Source organism: Heteronotia binoei, chromosome 2 (genome assembly GCF_032191835.1).
Source record: "Heteronotia binoei isolate CCM8104 ecotype False Entrance Well chromosome 2, APGP_CSIRO_Hbin_v1, whole genome shotgun sequence".
Lineage (NCBI taxonomy): Eukaryota > Metazoa > Chordata > Lepidosauria > Squamata > Gekkonidae > Heteronotia > Heteronotia binoei.
This window is the reverse complement of record NC_083224.1, coordinates 3,187,170-3,208,191: the sequence shown is the minus strand read 5'-3', so window position 1 is coordinate 3,208,191 and position 21,022 is coordinate 3,187,170. Positions and strand designations below refer to the sequence as shown.

Here is a 21,022-nt window from a genome sequence, read left to right as displayed (position 1 = left end):
CCAATGGAGGGAAGGCATTGAAAAGGTGCGCGGTCCCTTGATGGCCAGAACTTCCTTTGGAGTTCAGTTCTGCTTGTCACAACCTTGCTCCTGGCTCCACCCCCAATGTCTCCTGGCTCCACCCCCACAGTCTCCTGGCTCCCCCCCAATGTCTCCTGGCTCCACCCCCAAAGTCTCCTGGCTCCACCTCCAAAGTCCCCGGATATTTCTTCGATTGGACCCTATTTCGGATGAGGCCTTTCTTATCACCTCCTGCCTGGCCCTTTTAACTGGAGATGCCGTGGATTGGACCTGGGACCTTCCGTGTGCCCCGCAGAAGCTCTTCCACTGAGCCATGGCAGTCATGAAAAACCTCAGCTGAGCCTTTATTAAAGAGGCTGGCCATTTTCTTGCCATCTTCTGGCAATCCGACGGGAGCGAGGACTCCCCCAGCTCTCGGTGTCGGAAGGCAGAGACGGGCAGACAACGGAATGCCCTGTTCAGTGAAAGATGCCAGTCGTGGTGGGCGGATGGGTGGAGAGGGCAGGCACAAACCATGACTGTGCAATTCTCCCTGGCTGGCCTGTTTGTCTTTGCGAAGGAAGGGGAAGCAGGCTCTGGAGAGAGACGGCAACCTTGAAAACCTGACGTCCGCAGAGCCTCCTGCTGCTTGGCAGAAACAGCTCGGGAGCCAGAGAAAGGAGAACTGTGTCTTATTTATTTTATTTCATTCGATTTATATCCCGCCCTACCTCACCGAAGCATGTCTGGCCTGCAGTCACGGTCTACCTGCGCATGCCAAGTGACGGAGCAGAAGTGACCTCTGCCCAGTGGGGATTTTCCACCAGGTGTGGTTGGGAGTGTGTGGCCTCTTTTGAACCCGTCACTTTCCACATTTTAGAGCAGGGGTGTCAAACTCATAAGAACATAAGAGAAGCCCTGTTTGATCAGGCCAACGGCCCCTCCAGTCCAGCACTCTGTGTCGCATAAGAACAGAAGAGAAGCCGTGTTGGATCAGGCCAATGGCCCATCCAGTCCAACACTCTGTGTCACATAAGAACATAAGGAAGCCCTGTTGAATCAGGCCAGTGGCCCATCCAGTCCAACACTCTGTGTCACATAAGAACATAAGAGAAGCCCTGCTGGATCAGGCCAGTGGCCCCTCCAGTCCAACACTCTGTGTCACATAAGAACATAAGAGAAGCCCTGCTGGATCAGGCCAGTGGCCCATCCAGTCCAACACTCTGTGTCACATAAGAACATAAGAGAAGCCCTGTTGGATCAGGCCAGTGGCCCCTCCAGTCCAACACTCTGTGTCACATAAGAACATAAGGAAGCCCTGTTGAATCAGGCCAGTGGCCCATCCAGTCCAACACTCTGTGTCGCATAAGAACAGAAGAGAAGCTGTGTTGGATCAGGCCAATGGCCCATCCAGTCCAACACTCTGTGTCACATAAGAACATAAGAGAAGCCCTGTTGGATCAGGCCAGTGGCCCCTCCAGTCCAACACTCTGTATCACACAGTGGCCAATACACACACACACACACACACTGTGGCTAATAGCTACTGATGGACCTCTGCTCCATATTTTAATCCAATCCCCTCTTGAAGCTGGCTATGCTTGTAGCCGCCACCACCTCCTGTGGCAGTGAATTTCACATGTTAATCACCCTTTGAGTGAAGAAGGACTTCCTTTTATCCGTTTTAACCCGACTGCTCAGCAATTTCATTGAATGCCCACGAGTTCTTGTATTGTGAGAAAGGGAGAAAAGGACTTCTTTTCTACTTTCTCCATCGCATGCATAATCTTGTCAACCTCTATCATGTCACCCCGCAGTCGACGTTTCTCCAAGCTAAAGAGTCCCAAGCGTTTCAACCTTTCTTCATAGGGAAAGTCTTCCAAACCTTTAATCATTCTAGTTGCCCTTTTCTGCACTTTTTCCAATGCTTGAATAACCTTTTTGAGGTGCGGTGACCAGAATTGAACACAGTACTCCAAATGAGACTGCACCATCGATTTATATTCATTTGCTATGAGGGCCAAATCTGACATAAATGAGACCTTGTCGGGCTGGGCGACGTATGTACCTATTTAAGATTAGATGACAGATATATGAACTTTATAAAGGACACAGACAAACACAATTAAAGAGGTTTTTTTAAAACTTAAAATATGCTGAAAACATTAGCACTCATTGGTTTTAAAGGTATTTTTTTTTTATTTCTCCCATGAATCCAGGGAACTGGGTAAAGGAAGCTCTGGCTCTTTCCTTCCTTCCCCAGGGGGCTAGGAGGGGGACGAGCCTAAGCCAATAGAAGAAAGCGAGGCTTGGCTCTGTAGGTCTGCTGTGTGATTGAGAGAGCCTAGCAAAGCAAGCTCTGCCTCCCTCCCTCCTCAAGGGAGGAGCCTCAGCCAATGGAGAAAATAGAGGTTTTGCTCTGTAGCTCCTGTGCGATTGAGTGTTGGACTGGATGGGCCACTGGAAGAAGAAGTAGAAGAAGATATTGGATTTATATCCCGCCCTCCACTCCAAAGAATCTCAGAGCGGCTCACAATCTCCTTTACCTTCCTCCCCCACAACAGACACCCTGTGAGGTGGGTGGGGCTGAGAGGGCTCTCACAGCAGCTGCCCTTTCAAGGACAACCTCTGCCAGAGCTATGGCTGACCCAAGGCCATGCTAGCAGGTGCAAGTGGAGGAGTGGGGAATCAAACCCAGTTCTCCCAGATAAGAGTCCGCACACCAAACCACTACACCAAACTGGCCTGATCCAACATGGCTTCTCTTATGTTCTTATGTGACACAGAGTGTTGGACTGGATGAGCCACTGGCCTGATCCAACAGCGCTTCTCTTATGTTCTTATGTGACACAGAGTGTTGGACTGGAGGGGCCATTGTCCTGATCCAACAGGGCTTCTTATATGTTCTTATGTGACACAGAGCGTTGGACTGGAGGGGCCATTGTCCTGATCCACAGGGCTTCTCGTATATTCTTATGTGACACAGAGTGTTGGACTGGATGGGTCACTGGCCTGATCCAACATGGCTTCCCTTATTTTCTTATGTGACACAGAGTGTTGGACTGGATTGGCCATTGGCCTGATCCAACATGGCTTCTCTTCTGTTCTTATGTGACACAGAGTGTTGGACTGGAGGGGCCACTGGCCTGATCCAACATGGCTTCTCTTCTGTTCTTATGTGACACAGAGTGTTGGACTGGATGGGCCACTGGCCTGACCCAACATGGCTTCTCTTATGTTCTTATGAGGGTAAAAGTAGAAGTTATTGAAGAGTTAATTGCAATCCAGCAGGGCTCTTCTGGTGTTCTCATGAAGGCCTCAGCCTCTCTGTCCTGTTGTTGGCCCTCCAGAGGAACTGGGTGGCCACTGTGTGAGATAGGATGCTGGACTAGGTGGACCACTACTCTGACCCAGCAGGGCTCTTCTGATGCTCTTCTCAGGGGAAGGCCTCGGCCTCTCTGCCCGGTCTATGATCTCCAAAAGAAGATCCCGCTATCCCTCATTATTTCCTATGGAAGGAAGGCATTTCAAAGGTGTGCTGTCCCTTTAAATGTGATGTCCAGAACTCCCTTTGGACTTCAGTGATGCTTATCACACCCTTGCTCCTGGCTCCACCCCCAAAGTCCCCAGATATTTTTTGAATTGGAGTTGGCAACCCTACGTTCAACTGTAATTCCCAGAGATCTCCAGCCTCCAGCTGGAAGTTGGCAACTTCAGCCTGCCATCGCTTCGCTTTGGATGGGAAAGACCCATATTTGGAGATGTGTCTGAGAAAGGCCAAAACTGGCCTGCCGTCACCCCTCCAGCGGTGTGGTTGAGTCGTCTGTTAAAACCCACAAAAGGTTTGACGGCACAGAGGGGAGGGCTGCGCTTGCAAGACAAGGATCGAGTGTGCCAGCTGCCCACCTGGCGCCCTTTTATTGGCACGCTGGATGCCAGCTCACTCCAGAAAGTGAGAAGCCACTGTGCAGTTCCAGAGGGGGTGGACAGAGCAGAGTATTGACCAAACCAGCCCCTCCTTGGCTGGCCCTGAAATAGCTCTCCCTCTTGTTTGTTCAATGCGACCTCCAGGAAAGGCAGATCACGAAGCCTCATCAGCGGCAAGCAGAGCGCGTTCTCTTCTCTCTGCATCCCCCATCAATCCTCTTCCGGCAGCTGCTCACTCGAAATAAACATCCCATGATTGGGAGCTACAAGATCTCAGGGAGAGGGAGAAGAAGATGATTTTGGATTTTTATCCTGCCCTATAAAAAGATGTTTGCTCCTTGGGAGTTCAGCTATGGTGAACCTGGGCAGTAGAATAAAAAGTAGAGACATCGCCCTGCCAACAAAAGTCCATATAGTTAAAGCGATGGTATTCCCAGTAGTAATGCATGGCTGTGAGGGCACCTCCCTGAGTGCCATAAAACAGCTGATCCTGCTCCCCAAAGGTCACAGTGAGCCAAGTGCAATCCGTCTTCCTAAGTGCTAGATCTTTCCCTCTTCACTCCTCTTGCAAAAGGAATGCAGTTGCAACAAATTGGACAACACGGTACTGTAGCTGAAAAGGCATAGGTCTGAAATAACAATACAATTCGTTCCAGATCTACTAGACATTCCCCTTCACTAATACATTTTTCGTATATACTTCATACGTGTAATGGCCGGTTAGTTTACACAAGGTGGTAAGAGATAAGTATTTGAAGCTCTGTAACTTAGAGAAAGGCAGAGAGCTGTTCCTGTTGGTGGTAGAGGAGGGATAGAGAAGGCAGGGAAAGAAGGACTTTTCTCCCTTTCTCACAATACAAGAACTCGTGGACACTCAATGAAATTGCGGAGCAGTCAGGTTAGAATGGATAAAAGGAAGTACTTCACCCAAAGGGTGATTTACATGTGGAATTCACTGCCACAGGAGCATAGATGGCTTCAAGTGGGGATTGGATAAACATATGGAGCAGAGGACCATCAGTGGCTATTAGCAGAGACTGACCAAGAGAAAGATCTTGGGGTCATGGTAGATAATTCACTGAAATTGTCAAGACAGTGTGCAAGTTTGCAATAAAAAAGGCCAACGCCATGCTGGGAATTATTAGGAAGGGAATTGAAAACAAATCAGCCAGTATCATAATGCCCCTGTATAAATCGATGGTGCGGTCTCATTTGGAGTACTGTGTGCAGTTCTGGTCGCCGCACCTCAAAAAGGATATTATAGCATTGGAGAAAGTCCAGAGAAGGGCAACTAGAATGATTAAAGGGCTGGAACACTTTCCCTATGAAGAAAGGTTGAAACGCTTGGGACTCTTTAGCTTGGAGAAACGTCGACTGCGGGGTGACATGATAGAGGTTTACAAGATAATGCATGGTATAGAGAAAGTAGAGAAAGAAGTACTTTTCTCCCTTTCTCACAATACAAGAACTCGTGAGCATTCGATGAAATTGCTGAGCAGATAGGTTAAAACGGATAAAAGGAAGTACTTCTTCACCCAAACGGTGATTAACATGTGGAATTCACTGCCACAGGAGGCGGTGGCGGCCACAAGCATAGCCACCTTCAAGAGAGGTTTAGATAAAAATATGGAGCAGAGGCCCATCAGTGGCTATTAGCCACAGTGTGTGTGTGTGTATATATATATATAAAATTTTTTTGGCCACTGTGTGACACAGAGTGTTGGACTGGATGGGCCATTGGCCTGATCCAACATGGCTTCTCTTATGTTCTTATTAGCCACAGTGTATTGTTAGAACTCTCTGGGGCAAGTGATGCTCTGTATTCTTGGTGCTTGGGGGGACACAGTGGGAGGGCTCCTAGTGTCCTGGCCCCACTGGTGGACCTCCTGATGGCACCTGGTTTTTGGCCACTGTGTGACAGAGAGTGTTGGACTGACTGGGCCATTGGCTTGATCCAACATGGCTTCTCTTATGTTCTTAGGAGGTGGTGGTGACTTCAAGCATAGCCAGCTTCAAGAGGGGATTGGATAAACATCTGGAGCGGAGGTCCATCAGTGGCTATTAGCTACAACGTGTTGCTGAAACTCTCTGTCTGGGGCAGTGATGCTCTGTATTCTTGGTGCTTGGGAGGGGTAACAGTGGGAGGGCTTCTAGTGTCCTGGCCCCACTGGTGGACCTCCTAATGGAACTTGGGTTTTTTGGCCACTGTGTGACACAGAGTGTTGGACTGGATGGGCCATTGGCCTGATCCAACATGGCTTCTCTTATGTTCTTAGGAGGTGGTGGTGACTTCAAGCATAGCCAGCTTCAAGAGGGGATTGGATAAACAATACTGACATTGATGGACTGAGGGTCTGATTCAGTAAAAGACAGCTTCATATGTTCATGTTCAACATCTGGAGCAGAGGTCTATTAGAGAGCCAGTTTGGTGTAGTTGTTAAGTTTGCGGACTCTTATCTGGGAGAACCGGGTTTGATTCCCCACTCCTCCACTTGCACCTGCCTTGGGTCAGTCATAACTCCGGCAGAGTTGTCCTTGAAAGGGCAGCTGCTGTGAGAGTCCTCTCAGCCCCACCCCCCTCACAGGGTGTCTGTTGTGGGGGGAGAAAATAAGGGAGATTGTGAGCTGCTCTGAGACTCTGAGATTTGGAGTGGAGGGCAGGAAATAATAATAATAATAATTATAATAATAATAAACTTTTATTTAATGTTTTTTATGTTTTAAAGTTTTTAAAACTTGGAGAAAGCTTGGAGAAAGTTTTTAATGTTTTAAATGTTCTAAATGTTTTAAATGGTTTAATGTGTTAAATGATTTAATGTTTATATTTAAATGTTTTATGTTTAACGCCTATTTATGTTAGATTCCTGTGTTGTAAGCCGCCCTGAGCCACTTGTTGGGAAGGGCGGGATAGAAGTCATAAAAATAAATAAATTCCGCCCTCCCCGCCAGGGCAGGCTCAGGGTGGCTCACGGGACATGGTGTATACCATGATTACAATAAGATACAATCAATACAATAAAATACAGTTAAAACACATTGGATATAAATCCAATGTCTTCATCGTCTTCTTCTTAGCCATAGCATTTTGATGGAACTCTCTGTTTGGGGGCAGTAATGCTCTGTATTCTTGGTGCTGGGGGGAAGGGCACAGTGGGGGTCTTCTAGTGTCCTGGCCCCACTGATGGACCTCCTGATGGCGCCTGTTTTTTCCAACCTTTGTGTGACACAGAGTGTTGGACTGGATGGGCCATTGGCCTGATCCAACAGGGCTTCTCCTATGTTATTATGTGACACAGAGTGTTGGACTGGATGGGCCACTGGCCTGATCCAACATGGCTTCTCTTATGTTCTTCTGTTAACCACCTCTGTTCATCTCTTCTTGCCTTGACCTAGGTGGCACAGGATGGCCCTGGGTAATGGTTGATAGTTGAAGTAGAGAACGCTTGACGGGCCAATGGTATGACTCAGAATAAGGCATCTTCATGTGTTCATGTCTGTGTGTTCCCTCCAACAGGGCCCTGCCCCAATGAGGTGTCTGGGACCAAGACCCATTTCCCTGTCTCCAGCTCCTTGGAAGAAGCAGCGTGGAGCTCAGCGGTGGAGAGCCAAGATGGAGCCAACCTGACCGTGTCCATCTGCTCCCCTCCAGACGCCCGGATCGGCCGCTACACCTTCACCCTGGAGGCCTCGACGGGCTACCAAGGATCCAGCTTCAGGCTTGGGGAGTTTGTCCTGCTCTTTAATCCTTGGTGCCCAGGTGGGTCTTTTATAACAGCCCTGTGATGTCCAGGTGCTTTCTCAACTCCCCTCCTTCCCCGTCACACCATCCGGTAGCAGTGACTGAGCTGATTTTAGTTATGGGATGGGCTGTAAGTGGTCAGGAAGGCAATTTGCAGGGGTGGAATTCTGCCAGGAGCACCTTTGCATATTAGGCCACACCCCCTGATGTAGCCAATCCTCCAAGAGCTTACAAGGATCTTTTTTTGTAAGCTCTAGGAGGATTGGCTACATCAGGGCTGTGTGGCCTAATATGCAAAAGAGCTCCTGCTAGAATTCAACCCCTGGCAATTTGTATGAATATCTGTTGGAAATGCAGGCTGCTACTATAGAGGAAACATGGGGAAGTAATGACCGAAAGTGAAAAGGACCTAAAGAACCTCTTGTTTATGTTCAAGTTTAATAAATTTATACCCTGCTCGCCCCGCCAAGGCAGGCTCAGGACGGCTCTTGTTGAGGGCGAAAGAGGAGAGTGGAAAAGTGGGCTTGAAACTCAACATAAAAAAACTAAGATCATGGCATCCGGTCCCATCACTCCTTGGCAAATAGAAGGGGAAGATGTGGAAATCGTGACAGATTTCACATTTCTGGGATCCAAGATCACTGCAGATGGTGACTGTAGCCATGAAATTAAAAGACGTTTGCTCCTTGGGAGGACAGCTATGGTGAACCTGAGCAGTACAATAAAAAGCAGAGACATCACCCTGCCAACAAAAGTCCATATAGTCCAAGCGATGGTATTCCCAGTAGTAATGTATGGCTGTGAGAGCTGGAGCATAAAGAAGGCCAAGCGCAGAAGAATAGATGCTTTTGAGCTGTGGTGCTGGAGAAGAATCTTGAGAGTCCCTCAGACTACAAGAAGATCCAATCAGTCAGTCCTAAGGGAAATCAACCCAGACTGTTCCCTGGAAGATCAGATGCTGAAGCTGGAGCTCAGATACTTTGGCCACACAATGAGAAGAGAGCACTCCTTGGAGAAGACCCTGATGCTGGGAAAGACATCACCCTGTCAACAAAAGTCCATATAGTCAAAGCGATGGTATTCCCAGTAGTAATGTATGGCTGTGAGAGCTGACCATAAGGAAGGCCGAGCGCAAAAGAATAGATGCTTTTGAGCTGTGGTGCTGGAGAAGACTCTTGAGAGTCCCTTGGACTGCAAGAAGATCCAATCAGTCAGTCCGAAGGGAGATCAACCCTGACTGTTCCCTGGAAGGTCAGATGCTGAAGCTGAAGCTCCAATACTTTGGCCACCAAATGAGAAGGGAGCACTCCCTGGAGAAGCTCCTGATGCTGGGAAGGACATCACCCTGCCAACAAAAGTCCATATTGTCAAAGCGATGGTATTCCCAGTAGTAATGTATGGCTGTGAGAGCTGGACCATAAGGAAGGCCGAGCACAGAAGAATAGATGCTTTTGAGATGTGGTGCTGGAGAAGACTCTTGAGAGTCCCTTGGACTGCAAGAAGATCCAATCAGTCATTCCCAAGGGAAATCAACCCAGACTGTTCCCTGGAAGGTCAGATGCTGAAGCTGAAGCTCCAATACTTTGGCCACCCAATGAGAAGGGAGCACCCCCTGGAGAAGACTCTTGAGAGTCCCTTGGACTGCAAGAAGATCCAATCAGTCAGTCCTAAGGGAAATCAACCCAGACTGTTCCCTGGAAGGTCAGATGCTGAAGCTGAAGCTCCAGTACTTTGGCCACCAAATGAGAAGGGAGCACTCCCTGGAGAAGACTCTTGAGAGTCCCTTGGACTGCAAGAAGATCCAATCAGTCAGTCCTAAGGGAAATCAACCCAGACTGTTCCCTGGAAGGTCAGATGCTGAAGCTGAAGCTCAAAGACTTTGGCCACCCAATGAGAAGGGAGCACTCCCTGGAGAAGACCCTGATGCTGGGAAAGACAGAAGGCAAAAGAAGGGGACGGCAAAAGAGGAGATGGCTGGACAGCGTTACTAATGTAACCAACACGAATTTGAGCAGGCTTTGGAGGATGGTGGAAGACCTGAGGGCCTGGCATGACTTGGTCCATGGGGTCGCAAAGAGTCGGACTCGACTGTGTAGCTGAACAACAAAAGATTTCTCATGCTTCCTCCCTCTTCTTCTGGAGTGATTCACGCCAACATTGTCTGTTCACAACACAAAGAAATAAGTTTACTGTCTCTTTTTTTAGAAGGGCTCAGTGCTGGAGGGTGGGGAAGAAAAAGAATCGACGGTTCTTTTCAGCCAGGGACAGCAGAACTCTGCTTTCTCTTCCGCACCCCTTCCTGACAATCAACAGAAGATGATAAGGACTTGGGGGGGGGGGGGGGGCGGGACTGTAATACCTTGCTGGCATCCCCTCCTCCTCAAACCCCAACATCTCTGTGTTGCACCCCTAAATCTCCAGGAATTTCCCAACCTAGAGTTGGCAACTATAGTTGTGGCAGAGGCAGGATTTGAACCAGGGACCTACCGGGTCTGTAGCTTAGTCTCTTGGTACTTGTGCTGCACCGACTGTTCCACTGTACTATGGTTTTAGATCGAAAAGAGCTGCTTAGGGAGCCAACGCCCTTTTGTCTTCAGCCACTTTCGACCTGGGTTTCTGCACATGCTCAATTGCTGTCTTACTTCAAGGCATGCATTTTTAAACCAGATCCCTTTTAGATGCCCCCTGGGAGGTCTTGCTTGCCCCCTTTATTGTCCCAAGCCTTTGCCACAGCTACATCTGTGCTTCTCTGTTCCGCAGTGGATTCTGTCTTTCTCGAAAGTGAAGAGGAGCGGAATGAGTACGTGCTGACTCAGCATGGCCACATCTTCCAGGGGTCAAGCACCTTCATCTATTCCATCCCCTGGAATTTTGGGCAGGTGAGTCGTTCTTGTGTCCTTTGATCCGGGTAGCATGAGAGTGAGAAACCGATAAAGCAGTAACTGGTCAACCTGTGAGAATGTCTGTTAATCACTCTATTGTTTATAAGCCTGTGTGCAATTCTGGTCGCCGCACCTCAAAAAGGATATTATAGCATTGGAAAAACTGCAGAAAATGGCAACTAGAATGATTAAAGGTTTGGAACCCTTTCCCTTTGAAGAAAGGTTAAAACGCTTGGGGCTCTTTAGCTTGGAGAAACGACTGCGGGGTGACATGATGGAGGTTTACAAGATTATGCATGGGATGGAGAAAGTAGAGAAGGAAGTCCTTTTCTCCCTTTCCCACAATACAAGAACTCGTGGGCATTCGATGAAATTGCTGAGCAGACAGGTTAAAACGGATAAAAGGAAGTACTTCTTCACCCAAAGGGTGATTAACATGTGGAATTCACTTCCACAGGAGGTGGCGGTGGCTAAAAGCATAGCCAGCTTCAAGAGGGGATTGGATAAAAATATGGAGCAGAGGTCCATCAGTGGCTATTAGCCATGGTATATGTGTGTGTGTTATATATATATATATGTGTGTGTGTGTGTGTGTGTGTATACACACACACACACATATATTGGCCACTGTGTAACACAGAATGTTGGACTGGAGGGGCCACTGACCTGATCCAACAGGGCTTCTCTTATGTTCTTATGTGACACAGAGTGTTGGATTGGAGGAGCCACTGGCCTGATCCAACATGGCTTCTCTTATGTCTGGGGCAGTGATGCTCTGTCTTTTTGGTGCGTGGGGGGAGGGGCAACAGTGGGAGAGCTTCTAGTGTCCTGTCCCCCCTGATGGACCTCCTGATGGCACCTGGCTTTTTTGGCCACTGTGTGACACAGAGTGTTGGACTGGATGGGCCATTGGCCTGATCCAACATGGCTTCTCTTCTGTTCTTATGTGACACAGAGTGTTGGACTGGAGGGGCCATTGGCCTGATCCATCAGGGTTTCTCTTATGTTCTTATGTGACACAGAGTGTTGGACTGGATGGGCCATTGGCCTGATCCAACATGGCTTCTCTTCTGTTCTTATGTGACACAGAGTGTTGGACTGGAGGGGCCATTGGCCTGATCCATCAGGGCTTCTCTTATGTTCTTATGTGACACAGAGTGTTGGACTGGATGGGCCATTGGCCTGATCCAACAGGGCTTCTCTTCTGTTCTTATGTGACACAGAGTGTTGGACTGGAGGGGCCATTGGCCTGATCCCATAGGGCTTCTCTTATGTTATTATGTGACACAGAGTGTTGGACTGGAGGGGCCACTGGCCTGATCCAACATGGCTTCTCTTATGTTATTATGTGACACAGCCATGTTGGATCAGGCCAGTGGCCCATCCAGTCCAACACTCTGAGTCACATAAGAACATAAGAGAAGCCATGTTGGATCAGGCTAGTGGCCCCTCCAGTCCAACACTCTGTGTCACAGAAGAACATAAGAGAAGCCATGTTGGATCAGGCCAGTGGCCCATCCAGTCCAACACTCTGTGTCACAGAAGAACATAAGAGAAGCCATGTTGGATCAGGCCAATGGCCCCTCCAGTCCAACACTCTGTATCATATAAGACCATAAGAGAAGCCCTGTTGGATCAGGCCAATGGCCCCTCCAGGCCAACACTCTGTATCATATAAGAACAGAAGAGAAGCCCTGTTGGATCAGGCCAATGGCCCATCCAGTCCAACACTGTGTGTCACATAAGAACATAAGAGAAGCCCTGTTCGATCAGGCCAAGGGCCCTCCAGTCCAACACTCTGTGTCACATAAGAACATAAGAGAAGCCATGTTGGATCAGGCCAGTGGCCCCTTCAGTCCAACACTCTGTGTCACATAAGAACATAAGAGAAGCCCTGTTGGATCAGGCCAATGGCCCATCCAGTCCAACACTCTGTGTCACACAGTGGTCAGAATCCCTCACAGAGAGCCAGTTTGGTGTAGTGGTTAAGTGTGTGGACTCTTATCTGGGAGAACCAGGTTTGATTCCCCACTCCTCCACTTGCACCTGCTGGCATGGCCTTGGGTCAGCCAGAGCTCTGGCAGAGGTTGTCCTTGAAAGGGCAGCTGCTGTGAGAGTCCTCTCAGTCCCACCCACCTCACAGGGTGTCTGTTGTGGGGGACGGAGATAAAGGAGATTGTGAGCCGCTCTGAGACTCTTGAGTGGAGGGCGGAATATAAATCCAAAAAAAAGTGCCATCCAGAGGTTCACAAGTAGGGCTAGAAGCCCTTTTACTTTGCCCCCCCTCCCCAAGCACCAAGAATACAGGGCATCACTGACCCAGACAGTTCCAACTTCAGTCAGTCAGTCAGTTTAATACGGCTCTAGGCCAATCAACAACAACAACACAACACGTCAATAACAATACAACACAACACAACACCAAGCTAAAATATCACATAAGAATATAATAACTATGTACAACCATCAAAGTAGTAATAAAATTATCTGATGTAGGCAATACTTAACTAAGGGCAACTTTCATTCAAATACAAGCAGTGTTAAATTTCTTCCTGTCAAGGTCGGAAACATATAGAAACTTAGCAAGATCCAGGGAAAGTTGATCACACCCGTCCCCTAGGAGGAAGTGCATGACTTGGGCCTGATTTAAAGATTCAGCTAACATTAGGTGGTTCCGCAGAAGTTTGTACCTTACCTCTGTGTGGAAAAGACAGTTCAGAATAAGATGGGGAACAGTATCAACCTCCTCCAGGCCGCACGGACAGATCCTGTCTTCTAGCGGAATCTTATGGAAACGGCCCCTCAGTACTGCTGTGTCCAGAATGAAGTTCCAACTTGTTTAAAGCTCTCCTGGGCAGCTGATCTCTTTCGCTTGGAGATCAGTTGTAGTTCCTGAAGACGGCCAGGCCCCACCTGGAGGTTGGCAACCCTAGACGGCAGGCCTCTCTCAGAGCAGCATATCAGGCTCAGTTTCCTTACTTAAGTAGGATTAGATGGGAGTAGGTAGGGTTTTTGGTGGCGCACTTAATCCGGGGCTATTGGGTTTCACTTGGTTTACTTGTTGCAGCCCTAGCAGGAGCATAAACATTTATATTGAGGCTAAGTAGGAAGTGTGTCACAAACAGCAGTCAAAAATGACGGCCTTAACACACTTCCTGCTTAGCCTCAACATAAATGGGGGGAGGGCCTCCAAACCAGGGAATCCCCTGCCCCCAACCAGAAATTTGGCAACCAACAGAGAATCGCAGAAAAAATGGAGCCAGGGGAAAAGGTGAGAACCTCCGCGAAAGACCAGCCCCGAATATAAGTACAAAATATATCTATGCTTTATAATTTGTTTCTATTTATAAAGCACAGATATATTTTGTACTTATTTTGGAGGCTGGTCTTTCACGGAGGTTATCACCTTTCCCCCCTGCCCCAACTGGGGATTGGCAGCACTTAGAATCCTAGAATCACAGAGTTTGAAGAGAACCCCAGGGTCATCTAGCCCAACCCCCTGCACAATGCAGGGAACTCACAAGCCCCTCCCCCTCAATCCACAGGACCCTAAATGCTGTCAGAGGGCCATCCAGCCTCCCAGGAAAGAGAGCCCAGTTAAAGCATAGAATCCTAGAGTTGGAAGGGACCTCCAGGGTCATCTAGTCCAACCCCCTGCACACTGCAGGGAACTCACAAACACCTCCCCCTAAATTCACAGGACCATCATTGCTGTCAGATGGCCATCCAGCCTCTGTTTAGAAACCTCCAAGGAAGGAGAGCCCACCACCTCCCAAGGAGGAAGCCTGTTAGAATCATAGAAGAGTTGGAAGGAACCTCCAGGGTCATTTAGTCAAACCCTTTGCACAATGCAGGGAACTCACAAACACCTCCCCCTAAATTCACAGGATCCTCATTGCTGTCGGATGGCCATCTAGCCTCTGCTGAAAAACCTCCAATGAAGGAGAGCCCACCATCTCCCAAGGAGGAAGCCTGTTCCACTGAGGAATTGCTCTAATGGTCAGGAAGTTCTTCCTAATCATAGAATCCTAGAGTTGGAAGGGACCTCCAGGGTCATCTAGTCCAACCCACTGCACAATGCAGGAAACTCACAAACACCTCCCCCTAAATTCACAGGATCTTCATTGCTGTCAGATGGCCATCTAGCCTCTGTTGAAAAACCTCCAAGGAAGGAGAGCCCACCACCTCCCGAGGAGGAAGGCTGTTCCACTGAGGAACCGCTCTGACGGTCAGGAAGTTCTTCCTAATCATAGAATCCTAGAATTGCAAGGGATCTCCAGGGTCATCTAGTCCAACCCCCTGCACAATGCAGGGAACTCACAAACCCCTCCCCCTAAATCCACAGGCTCTTCATCCCAGACCTTTAACAGAGAAGGGTTGCAATAAATGTTTTGAAGCATTTTATGACTTCAAAAGCACTTTATCATCGAGTGGTCATAAATCCCAGAACTAGGGTTGCCAAGTCCAATTTAAGAAATATCTGGGGACTTTGGGGGTGGAACCAGGAGAATTTGGGGGTGGAGCCAGAAGACTTTGGGGGTGGAGCCAAGATCAAGGCTGTGACAAGCATAATTGAACTCCAAAGGGAGTTCTGGCCATCACATTTAAAGGGCCATCACCTTTTCAATGCCTTCCTTCCATAGGAAATAATGAAGGATAGGGGCACCTTTTCTGGGGGCTCATAGAATTCGACCCCCTGGTCCAATCGTTTTGAAACTTGGGCGATATTTTGGGGAGAGGCACTGGATGCTGTATTGAACATTTGGTGCCTCTTCCTCAACAAACAGCCCCCCCAGAGCCCCAGATACCCGCAAATCAATTCTCCATTATTTTCTATGGGAATCAATCTCCATAGGGAATAATAGAGTTCCCAGCAGACATTTCCACCCCCCCCCCTTTCTGACGACCTTGAAGCGGTGGGGGGGGAGGGCCTCCAAACCAGGGGATTCCCTGCCCCCACCTGGGGATTGGCAACCCTACCCAGAGCTCTTGGACAGCAAAAAGTGTTCCAAGCAAAGGCAAATCAGTCAGTTGCTCCATGCCTGGTTGATCCTAACAAAATCTTCCAAGGCTAAATGACTTTGCATTCTAGGGTTGCCGAGTCCAACCCCAGAAATATCTGGGGACTTTGGGGGTGGAGCCTGGGGACTTTGGGGGTGGAGCCAGGAGACTTTGGGGGTGGAGCCAGGAGACACTGGGGTGAAGCTAGGGGGAGGGGGGGAAACGGCGCTGGGGAGCGTGGCGAGCTGACCCGCAGCTGCTGCCTCTTCTCCACTCGCCGTGGCTGCTCCTCCGAGATGGGCCCAGGCTGAGCCCATCTCGGAGGAGCAGCCACGGCGAGCAGAGAAGAGGCGGCCGTGGCGTGGCGGCCTCGCCCGCTCCGCCTCTGGGGTGGAAGCGGAGGGGGGGGGTGGAGGCAGGCCGGGGGCGTGGCGAGCCGCAAGTCCGGGTCCTAGAAGGGCCCGGATTCACGGCTCGCCATACTCCTGGTTTGCCTCGTCCTCCCCTGCGCTGCTGCCGCCTCTTGGCTGCTCCTCCGAGATGGGCTCAGCCTGGGCCCATCTTGGAGGAGCAACTGCGGTGGGCGGGGATCGGGCGGCTTGGCATGCTTCCCGGCGCCGTTTCCCTCCTCTCCCCCCGCTTCCATTTTTTTGGGGAGCGGGGGAAGAGGGTGGAAATCCTGGGGTCCCCCGCCAGGGCGGGAGGGTTGGGAAGCCTATTGCATTCTCCTCCCCCCTCTCCTCGCCCGTGCTTCCTTCCTTGAAATGCACTTTTCCTCTTTACTGAACAGGGGTTTGTGTTGTTCTGCAGAGAAGCCCCAAGGGCTGTCTTCTCTCATCCCTCTGTGGGGCCCCAGAGGGGAGGCATCTCCATGGGCCTCTAGGAATCTCTAATCTGCCCTGCCCAAGCGGGCCAGAAGCGTGAACTTGACAGGCCGCCAACCACAGCCTTCCTGACTGCTGAGATAAAAGAGGCCCGGGAGCTGCCTGGGAAGCTGCTTCTTCGTGCTTCTTGAACCTTTGTGCTTGTTGAATCCGACTACAGAGGCAGGACTAAATTAGCACCACTTCTGCAAAACTTTTTTTGTTGCTTCCACGCTGAGGTTTTGCTCCATCCCCACAGTGTGCAAGAACGTTTCAACAGCAGTCTTTTGGAAAGACTGTAGAAAGTGGAAGAAGGCCTAACAGGACATAAGAACCTCAGAAGAGCCCTGCTGGATCAGACCAGTGAGGGTCCCTCTAGTCCAGCATCCCGTCTCATAGAGTGGCCAACCAATTCCTCTGGAGGGCCAACAACAGGGCAGAGAGGCTGAGGCCTTCATAAGAACCTCAGAAGAGCCCTGCTGGGTCAGACCAGTGGGAGTTCATCTAGTTTAGCATCCTGTCTCACACAGTGGCCAATCAATTCCTCTGGAGGGCCATCAACAGGGCACAGAGGCCAAGGCCTTCCCCTGATAAGAACTTCAGAAGAGTCCTGCTGCATCAAACCAGTGAGGGTCCATCTAGTCCAGCCTCCTGTCTCACACAGTGGCCACCCAGTTCCTCTGGAGGGCCAACAACAGGGCAGAGAGGCTGAGGCCTTCATAAGAAACGAAGAAGAGCCCTGCTGGATCAGACCAGTGACGGTCCCTCTAGTCCAGCCTCCTGTCTCACACAGTGGCCACCCAGTTCCTCTGGAGAGCCAACAAGAGGGCAGAGAGACTGAGGTATTCCTAAGAACTTCAGAAGAATCCTGCTGGATCAGACCAGTGAGGGTCCCTCTAGTCCAGCCTCCTGTTTCACACAGTGGCCAACCAATTCCTGTGGAGGGCCAACAACAGGGCAGAGAGGCTGAGGCCTTCCCCTGAGAACCTCAGAATACCCCTGCTGGATCAGACCAGGGAGGGACCATCTAGTCCAGCCTCCTGTTTCACACAGTGGCCAACCAGTTCCTGTGGAGGGCCAACAACAGGGCAGAGAGGCTGAGGCCTTCCCCTGAGAAGAACATCAGAATAGCCCTGCTGGATCAGACCAGGGAGGGACCATCTAGTCCAGCCTCCTGTCTCACACAGTGGCCAACCAGTTCTTCTGGAGGGCCAACAACAGGGCAGAGAGGCCGAGGCCTTCATAAGGACATCAGAAGAACCCTGCTGGATCAAACCAGTGAGGGTCCATCTAGTCCAGCCTTCTGTCTTGACAGGCCGCCTTTTGTCTCACACAGGGGCCAGCCAGTTACTCTGGAGGACCAACTACAGGGCAGGGAGGCTGAGGTCTTCCTTTGATGTTGCTTCCTAGCTCTGAGATTCAGGGAATGTGTGCCTCTGAATGTGGAGGTTCCCTTTAGTCACTGTGGCTAATAGCCACTGATAGACCTGTCCTCTCTGCCCTGTTGTTGGACCTCCAGAGGAACTGGCTGGCCACTGTGTGAGACAGGATGCTAGACTAGATGGACCCTCCCCGGTTTGACCCAGCAGGGCTCTTCTGAGGTTCTTCTCAGGGGAAGGCCTTGGCCTCTCTGCCCTGTTGTTGGCCCTCCAGAGGAAATGGGTGGTCCCTGTGTGAGACAGGAGGCTGGACTAGATGGACCCTACCTGGTCTGACCCAGCAGGGCTCTTCTGAGGTTCTACTCAGGGGAAGGCCTTGGCCTCTCTGCCCTGTTGTTGGCCCTCCAGAGGAACTGGCGGGCCACTGTGTGAGACTGGATGCTGGACTAGATGGACCCTCCCTGGTCTGATCCAGCAGGGCTCTTCTGAGGTTCTTCTCAGGAGAAGGCCTCAGCCTCTCTGCCCTGTTGTTGGCCCTCCAGAGGAACTGGCTGGCCACTGTGTGAGGCAGGAGGCTGGACTAGATGGACCCTCCCTGGTCTGATCCAGCAGGGCTCTTCTGAGGTTCTTTCTTTCTTTCTTTCTTTCTTTCTTTCTTTCTTTCTTTCTTTCTTTCTTTCTTTCTTTCTTTCTTTCTTTCTTTCTTTCTTTCTTTCTTTCTTTCTTTCTTTCTTTCTTTCTTTCTTTCTTTCTTTCTTTCTTTCTTTCTTTCTTTCTGCTTATATCCCAACCTACCCCGCAACAGGATAGTTATCTGTCTAGTTTCTTGGAACTGTTTGCATGTCTTTGTCCTGAGGTCTGTCCTCAGATGACTTTTGCAATAACTCAGCAGGTAAAATGTGGAGGCGACTCTCTAACGGAAGCTCCCCCCCCCCGAAACATGACGCCACTCCCTTGCACCCCCTGGGATTCTCATGCCTCAGTTCCTCACCCACCCCACCCCACACCTTCTGTCTCTTCCTCCACCTCACTGAGAGCCAGTTTGTTGCAGTGGTTAAGTGTGCGGACTCTTATCTGGGAGAACCGGGTTTGATTCCCCACTCCTCCACTTGCAGCTGCAGGAATGGACTTGGGTCAGCAATAGCTCTGGCAGAGGTTGTCCTTGAAAGGGCAGCTGCTGTGAGAGCCCTCTCATTCCCACCCACCTCACAGGGTGCTGTTGTGGGGAAGGAAGTTAAAGGACATTGTGAGCTGCTCTGAGACGCTAAGATTCAGAGTGGAGGGCAGAATATAAATCCAATATCTTCTACTTCTTAGGTGCAAGGAGTCTTATCTGGAAGAATGGGGTTTGATTCCCCACTCCTCCACTTGTAGCTGCTGGAATGGCCTTGGGTCAGCCAGAGCTCTGGCAGAGTTGTCCTTGAAAGGGCAGTTTCTGTCAGAGCCCTCTCAGCCCCACTCACCTCACAGAGTGTCTGTTGTGGGGAAGGAAGTTAAAGGAGATTGTGAGCTGCTCTGAGTCTCTGAGATTCAGAGTGGAGGGCGGGATATAAACCCAATATCTTCTTCTTCTCTTTCTCCTGCACTAGTTTGAGGATGAAATCTTGGACATCAGCCTTCAGCTGCTGGACACGAACCCCAAATTCTTCCAGAACCAAGACCGGGACTGCTCCCGTCGCAACAGCCCCGTCTACATCAGCCGGGTGGTGAGCGCCATGGTGAGTCAGAAGTCTCCAGAGCAGACTGGTGCTTCTGGGTGCTTTTTGGAGGGATGGGGGGGGCACAGTGAGAGGGCTTCCAGTGTCCTGGCCCCACTGGTGGACATCCTGATGGTGCCTGGTTTCTTGGCCACTGTGTGACACAGAGTGTTGGACTGGATGGGCCACTGGCCTGATCCAACATGGCTTCTTTATGTTCTTATGTGACACAGAGTGTTGGACTGGATGGGCCACTGGCCTGATCCAACATGGCTTCTCTTATGTTCTTATGTGACACAGAGTGTTGGACTGGAGGGGCCATTGGCCTGATCCAACAGGGCTTCTCTTATGTTCTTATGTGACACAGTGTTGCACTCGAGGGGCCACTGGCCTGATCCAACATGGCTTCTTTATGTTCTTATGTGACACAGAGTGTTGGACTGGATGGGCCACTGGCCTGATCCAACATGGCTTCTCTTATGTTCTTATGTGACACAGAGTGTTGGACTGGAGGGGCCTTTGGCCTGATCCAACATGGCTTCTTTATGTTCTTATGTGACACAGAGTGTTGGACTGGAGGGGCCACTGGCCTGATCCAACATGGCTTCTCTTATGTTCTTATCTCTGGGGCAGTGATGCTCTGTATTCTTGGTGCTTGTGGGGGGCAACAGTGGGAGGGCTTCTTGTGTCCTGGCCCCACTGGTGGACCTCCTGGTGGTGCCTGGTTTTTTGGCCACTGTGTGACACAGAGTGTTGAACTGGATGGGCCACTGGCCTGATCCAACAGGGCTTCTCTTATGTTCTTATCTCTGGGGCAGTGATCTCTGGGCCATGTCTGTTTGTCTCCCCTGGACGGCCCAGGCTAGCCTGATCTTGTCAGATCTTGGAAGCTAAGCAGGGTCAACCCTGGTTAGTCCTTGGATGGGAGACCGCCAGGGAAGTCGAGGGTTGCTACGCAGAGGCAGGCAATGCAAAACCGTCTCTGAATGTTTTCCCTGACCTTTTTTTTGCCCTGACGGGCTAGCCCAGTCTCCTCAGATCTCAGCAACTAAGGAGGGGTTGCTCCTGGTTAGCATTTGGATGAGAGACCTCCACAGAGGCCCAGGGTTGCTACGCAGAGGCATGCAATGGCCAACCACCTCTGAACGTCTTTAGCCTTGAAGATCTGATGCGTTTGCCAGAAATCAGCTGAAACTTGATGGCAATTCCCACTATCAGCTTGAGAGAAATCGCAATGTTTGGCAATGTTTGGTATAGTGTTGAAGTGCGTGGACTCTTATCTGGGAGAACCGGGTTTGATTCCCGACTCCTCCACCTGCAGCTGCCGGAATGGCCTCGGGTCAGCCAGAGCTCTCCCAGGAGTTGTCCTTGAAAGGGCAGCTGCTGTCAGAGCTCTCTCAGCCCCATCTACCCGGCAGAGCGGCTGTTACGGAGGAGGAAGGTGAAGGAGATTGTAAGCCGCTCTGGGTCTCTGATTCAGAGAGAAGGGCGAGGTACCAATCTGCAATTCCTCTCCTTCGTTTTGCAACGGATT

The 21,022-nt window shown here is 50.3% G+C and overlaps 1 protein-coding gene across 1 annotated transcript in view; it reads left to right on the top strand.

Moving 5' to 3' along the window:
* The window catches only part of LOC132591060 (protein-glutamine gamma-glutamyltransferase 2-like), a 153,341-nt gene that overhangs the window by 37,527 nt on the left and 94,792 nt on the right, over positions 1-21,022 (top strand). Inside the window, 3 exon segments of the mRNA XM_060263946.1 lie at positions 7,442-7,684; positions 10,427-10,545; positions 19,381-19,509. Of these exon segments, the coding sequence (XP_060119929.1) occupies positions 7,442-7,684; positions 10,427-10,545; positions 19,381-19,509 (491 nt within the window).